The sequence below is a fragment of the Buceros rhinoceros genome, unplaced genomic scaffold (genome assembly GCF_000710305.1).
Source record: "Buceros rhinoceros silvestris isolate BGI_N320 unplaced genomic scaffold, ASM71030v1 scaffold5632, whole genome shotgun sequence".
NCBI lineage: Eukaryota > Metazoa > Chordata > Aves > Bucerotiformes > Bucerotidae > Buceros > Buceros rhinoceros.
In genome coordinates this window covers 24,069-30,755 of record NW_010398219.1, presented here as the reverse complement: position 1 = coordinate 30,755, position 6,687 = coordinate 24,069, and the positions used below count along the sequence as shown (strand labels likewise).

The 6,687-nt window shown below is 38.4% G+C and overlaps 1 protein-coding gene across 1 annotated transcript in view; it reads right to left on the bottom strand.

The window, feature by feature from the left end:
- Positions 1-6,687, bottom strand: part of PDE11A (phosphodiesterase 11A) — a 79,123-nt gene that overhangs the window by 57,524 nt on the left and 14,912 nt on the right. The window contains exons 7-8 of the mRNA XM_010131007.1: positions 6,297-6,389; positions 3,222-3,272 (exon numbers count right to left, since the gene is read on the bottom strand). Coding sequence (XP_010129309.1) covers positions 3,222-3,272; positions 6,297-6,389 — 144 coding nt within the window. The remainder of the gene's footprint in view (positions 1-3,221; positions 3,273-6,296; positions 6,390-6,687) is intronic.

The window sequence follows — 6,687 nt, the reverse complement described above, 5'->3', positions numbered from 1 at the left end:
TGCCTGCTGAAACCAAGGGCCAACGGCCAATTACCTTCCCCAGGGCCAGATTATCACCTACGGAGACTGCGGGATTTGCTCAGGCTCTGAATTCAGATCTCTGCAGTTCCTCTTGTGTCTGTCTGGGGGGCTGAGCCACCTCCCTCCTTGCTAAAACAAGCTTACTAGGTTAAGGGTGTGAACTTTCCATTCGCCCTTGCCCTGGGCACAGGCAGCAGGCTGAGGAGATGGCTCCTGCCGGCTCAGCAGAACTGCACCAGCTTACACCGCGTCCAAGCCTCACACTGGTCCTGCTTGCACTGGCCCCCTGAGAAACATGTGAAAGTTATATTCTAGTAACACCAGAAGTGAAATCTCTTCAAAAATGTGCAAAAAACCCTTTCAGTGTGATTGTCTGCTGCTGCTTTGTTTATAGACAATTGTAGAAATCAGAAATGGAACAGGCCAATTGGACGTCACGGTCCATTATCATACATTCGTGTTTCATTGCTCCATACTGTGAACTTCTCTCTATATTTCCCAGCTCCACAACCAATGATGCTCTCCACTTCTTCCCGTCCTAGCGTCTGGAGAAAGGTATTTCATTCCTCAAGGGTTTCTTACTAAGGTGGGTTTTTTTGTTGTTTCATCCTTGAAATTTTTCACTTTGTATCAGAATATTCTTGAGATCTTAGGCAAATAAAAATTAATGGAAAATCTTTTTATTAAGACTACAAAGAAATAAGATGACAAAGATGGAAATAAACAACTTGAACTAGGAGGAACATGTAATTTTTTCAAAGCAGCTGGGGTTACAGTATGTTTGGCTTAGTATGTTGAAAAGTTGTCAACTTTGTCACTCCAAAGTCATTAATTACTGTTAGGTCCCACGTCAGTCAGGAGCCAGGAGCGGCATTACTGGCATTACTCTCATTCAGATGTTTCTATCTTGTGTGTTTGTTCCGGTTCTGACTGAACCAAAACATCGGGTAAATCGTAACAGACATTTCCTCTGACATCTGCCAATATGTCATCAAAGCGAGAGGGGACAGTTTTGGCCCCAAACACCCCCAGAAGGAATAACTGTTTATTAGCCAGTCAAGTCTAGAAGATGACCCTAATAGAACAAAGGGCTTACTTATAAAAAAAATAACAATACACCAAACAGAGAAAAGAGCGGTGATTTCAGGGTAGGAAGCCCCAGGACACCTTGGCAGGGAGACTGGTTGCCAGAGCTCAGACCAAGGAGAAGATGGGACCAATTTCATCCCACAGACGGATGGACCTCTCTGGGGATGAGATAAGCTCTTCTGTTGAAGGCCCAGAAGACATGCTGGTCCTTTCTGGGTCGTTTTGTTTACAACCAGTGGTGTAAAGCATTAACAAAGACTACCTGGCACTCATTTGGTCAGGAATTGAAAGCAAAACAACTGGATATAGGAAAGGGAAATTTTTTCTGAAAAAATATCTCAGCTTAGTTTAAGCATAGCTTAATTATATTCATAATTTTCTCATCTACGTTCTTTACAAAAATGTATCCGAGTTATTAATGCAAAAATAATTTTCATTTCCCTTTACCTTATCATTAACCATTAAAGTGTCTTCAAGGTAACTGGATAATGGCAAATCTATTAATGAAGACACCTGGGAAAACAAGTAGAATAGCTCCTTATCACACTGGTATAACAAAGAGTAACATAGCAGACTTTTATTTCAGCTACACAGACTGTGATGGAGAATTGACTTGCAATGGCTGACAGCAACCACAGAGTATGGCCTTCTCCATGTAGAAAGATATTGGTTGAATCCTGACAGTCACAGAAGCTATATCACAGGTGCTTATTCTACAGTAAACTAAAATACAAAGAAAAAAAAGAAATATTTATGGTCTTTTATCCCTTTCTTTCCCCTCTCTCTCATGCAGTGCTCAGTGTTCTTTTTGCCAAAGATAAAATACAACTTACTAAGTGCACAAAAGTATTTTCTGCTGGCTGCAGTGTTGGAATGATCTTCAAGCATGTTTGATTCCATCAATACAGTAATCTAATTTTCAGTTTACAAGAGGGTGGGTAACTGCACCAACAACTACAATGGAGGGAGAACATCACACCCTTATCACCAGGTAGTGATACAGAGTTCTAAGGCACAGCCATTGTGGGAGCCGTAATCTACAAACTAATTAACTAACTAGCAAGGGCTGCCCTTCCTCAGCCCAGATAATCTACTGGTATCAGCTCTGCTGATACCCATGGCTTCCCCCTTCCACTGCAATCATCCCTAGGGTGCAGAGATCAGGTTGCAGCCAGCCAGCCAAGTGTCATAATAACCACTAACCAGCTATTTTTCAACCAGATAGGTGCCAGGGAACCACAGCAGGGAATGCCAGCAGTGTGGGGTCACAACAGTCCAGATCTCCTTCTCAGACCTCTACCACAGTCTCTGATGCACTTTGCATACAGGAGATCAACACCGATACCCGCCACGAGAGCCTCCCAAACAGATTTGAGAAGCCCTCTACAACACTGACTCCTCATAGCCAAGGAAAGAGCCACCAAGCTTCCCTGGTGTTTCCGCAAGCAGAAAAGAAGAAACATAAAGCTGCTATCATAAAAGCAGCTCTGGAGTGCTGGCAGTGATGAAAGAAGAAGGTCACCGTTCCCCCTACTCTCTACCCCTTGGCAAGGCAGGATTCAGTGAACACATAATTATCGATCCCTAGTCATGCTATGTTCAGCACACATTGCTTTACAGTTCTGCCCAGGGAGCTTACAGAAGTTAGAAGAGGATTTCTCACCTTTCACATCCAGCATTCCGAGCCTACGCACAATCCTGAAGTGAATGCTCTGCTTTTTCAGTAAACACAGGACAGCTTCCACACTATAAACAAAGTCTTGAGTTCCTCTCATTTTCTTCAGTCTATTCCCCTGCCTTCTACTGTGGTATGAAGCCTCTATGGTGGTTCTGGCTGATGAGGCCACCAAACCCACACCAAAATATAGATCAAGCAGCTGTTACGGGGATAATGGTATTTTGCCGCTGTGCACCCATCACGGCAGGTTTTCATCTCTTGAAAGATTTTTTCCACCTTCCCTGCCTAACAGCCTAACACGTAATACATCCTTCATAAATCATTGTTAATTATCATTTTCTGCTTTTGATGTAATACTTTTCTTTCATATCATCTTCATTAATTTCAATTTACTGTTATAATTTCAGAAATAACTAAAAACTTAAATCCTTACCTTAAATTTATCAACTTCTGCCTTCGAACATGTTGCATGATAAGATAAGACCTGCCTCAGAATAAAAGATAAAAAAAACGTTTTTGTAGATTTGACAATTATGTAGAAATAATAGGGCTCTGTACTGCAGTCTAATCAATGATGTTTAAAACAAATTTAATTAATATTTATGTGTGGTAATTCAGTTCTGAATGTCAGCATATAATAACTAATTGCAGGTTATCAGGTATTTGGCATTTATGTTGCAGGGAATTTTATAGGACATCATGGACAGTAAGTAATTTAATATTATAAGTATTCCTACATTGTTCTCCTGGAGTTCTACATTTTAAAGAGAAAGAATTTAATGTAAAAATAACAGTAGATTTATAGACCTTAAATAATGCCTTTTGCTATACTGTAAAAGTTTTAATGCCTTTGCTAGTGGCACATCACTGCATGCAAATTAGCACGTCTACGCTATGCCTGACATTCTCTTCAGTACCATTCTGGATCTGAGAGCATCGAATAAAATGCACAGAGTACTGCACACCTTCTCTTATGACCTGTAAGTATGGATGCATTTACATGGAACACGTTATATCCTCACGTGATGATCCTAACACAGAACACCCCAGGAGGTGCAAGAGCCATCCTGTGCTGGTCTGTGAGGGAGCTCCCAGAGCCAGAGCACTCCCATCAAGGACAGGTCTTGCTCACTACACAGCAACACCACTAGATCTGCTTAGGTGCTAAAGCATTCATACGTATTTCTCATGCTGAAATTGATTTCACCTGCAATGGGCTCATACAAATACCCACTCATGATTACGCACACAAACACCTAAACTCCCTCTGAAATGCCCTTGGCTTGCAATGCTTTGTGCCAGTAAGTCCCAAGATGTATTTACTCATACCAGTTTTAGAGGCGTCTTCTTTTACAGTAACAGGAAATCATTCCTGCACTGTAAAAGAATAAATAACAAACACCAATTCACTTGTCCTGTCCCACTTTCTATAACTATACTTCGTCGAGCAGTATCTTTGTACTATTTGAGTATACTTTGTACTTTGTCAAATAGTATCTTTTCTGTCCAACTGTATTGTAGCTTCTCTCAGAAATCTGTAAGATAGTAAAATTACATCTTCTGCTATGACAGATTACACTTAATACCAGAATTCTCATTGAGTTTCTCCTTTATATCCCTTTAGATTTTTACAGTCTTCCTTATTATTGATTATTCTAATCTTACAATAATTTGCAAATTTTGCATCTTTAATATATAAAATAGCATGTAGCCTGGTTTTGAACCATATGGCATCCTACCGTCGACCTTGTCCCATCATTTATTTACATTTTTGTCATCTGTTTATTAGTCAATCTTATGAGAATTCTATGTGAAAAATGGTATTTGGATATCTGGATAAGGATCTTATTATGGTATATATCAAATTGATTTATTTTACATCTGATATCAATGTCATTTTCAAGTACCACTCATTGCCATCCTAGCTAAACACATAAATACTAATAAAGTATTCTATTAGTGAAAAATGGATTCACAGTCCTTCATCATATACCATTCTTCTGTTCGGTAATTTTCTCCTGTATCTTCAATCACTTTACACAAATATTATCACAAGTTGTTGCTCATTTATAGAAAGAATTAATCTTCACTGAAGCATGTGGCCATTTATCAAACCTATAATCTACAATCAAGCTACATGGCTATTAGTCTTTTTTAGATTAAAGAAAAGCTGTATTTTCAACCAAGAAATTTAAATTTCCTTGATTTCAGTAGTAAATAAGAAACTTCTATGTTAACTTTCATCCCTATGTATCTGATATCTAGCACTGCTTGTTTTTCTGGTCAGGAGGAATATTTATTCTAAAGTGTCATATTGCACAGCTCTCTGGGGGATATGAAGGTTTACAGTAATTCATTACTATGATATGTAAAGAATAAGGAATCTTGTCAGAGGCCTGAAAATAAACATTTTAAACTTTTTCCTCCTATGTGAATACATATACAGGAATAATTTAAAAAGCCATTTATGCTTAGAATGTTTTCTAGAACAGTCCTATTGGCTTCAAAAAGCCTTGACATGCCGACATGCTTTACAGGATAGATCCCCAACACATAGGTAAGTGTCTCCAACCCTGAAGTAAAGAAAAAAAAAATGCCATCTTCCTAGCATTCCAGTTTGGTTTGATTTTTGTTTTAAGAGAGAGATTTTTGTGGTTCTTATTTTAATGGTGGGTATTGTGTAAACTCAAAGGAGTTACACTACTAAAGGGTGCACACATCAGTGATAGCTACATCATTTTCTTCTCTCATCATATGTGAAATTTAAAACAATATTGAAACGTTAGCGACATTACCCTTTCATCAGAGGGGTGTTTTAAGATTAGCTCGTCTTGCATAATGTTTTTTAAAAGATTTTAAATTTCATTCAAACCATTCTTAATTATTGTTTCAGTAGGAATAACACAAATTTGTAAAGCTATCCTCAAAATTCCAAGCTTTGTTTTCACCAAAATTATTCTGAAGATGATTTAAATCTCCAGATTATAACAGAGGTTCATGCTTTACTGTTGAATCAGCTTTCAGAAGTTAGTAACTGATCATAATTTTAAAAAATGTTCTGCATTTAGAGTTTGTTTTCCAGGAGCTAATACATTTCATTCTTCAATGAAGGGGAAGGCCAGAAACAGGAAAAGAAATTCCTACAAAGCAATGGGCAAAGAAAGAGAAAGCTTTCCATCCATTTAGCTACTCCATATGTAGATTAATTCCCACGCTTACACCTGTAAGAAACTAGATTCTCGGTCACCATTATCCCTGCCTATAATGTAAAAAACATAGGCATCAAATGAAATATCCCGGTTCAAAATTACTTCAGCTGTGCATGAGCTCCATAGCTAGGCATAGCCTGGGAAGTTTCCCTTCAACATTACCTTAATAAGACAGCACTGTAAGGTGTAGAGAGGTAGATGTAGAAAATTATACCAACTACAATAAATTCAGAAACAGCAGGTGCCTATATATTTGAGACTTATGGGCAAGAAAAGTTTTGATTAAAATGTACACGTACATCAAGAGCCACGGACTGTTTTGCCCAGGATTTCTTCACTTGGTCATACATAATCGTGTTGTTTATGCCCAGGCCACAAAAAATAACAAAAGCCTAAAAAGAGAAAAAAGAAAAGAAAGTAGATTATAAGTCAATTATAATACAAACACAAAGATGAATGCTGGGCTAATCATGAAAATGAATTGCATGGAAATATTAGAAATAATCATGCCTAGACAGGTTATCTTGAGATTGCAGGTACGTCACTGGCCTCAACAAGATGGGAAAGATCATATGCAAGAGACTTAATAAGCGAGGAGTTCTAAGAGGTAATGTCAAACCAAAAATATGAACACATTCTTCCCTCCCACCCAGGGTAGCCTGAAGTATTACCCCAAAATAACAAATCCTG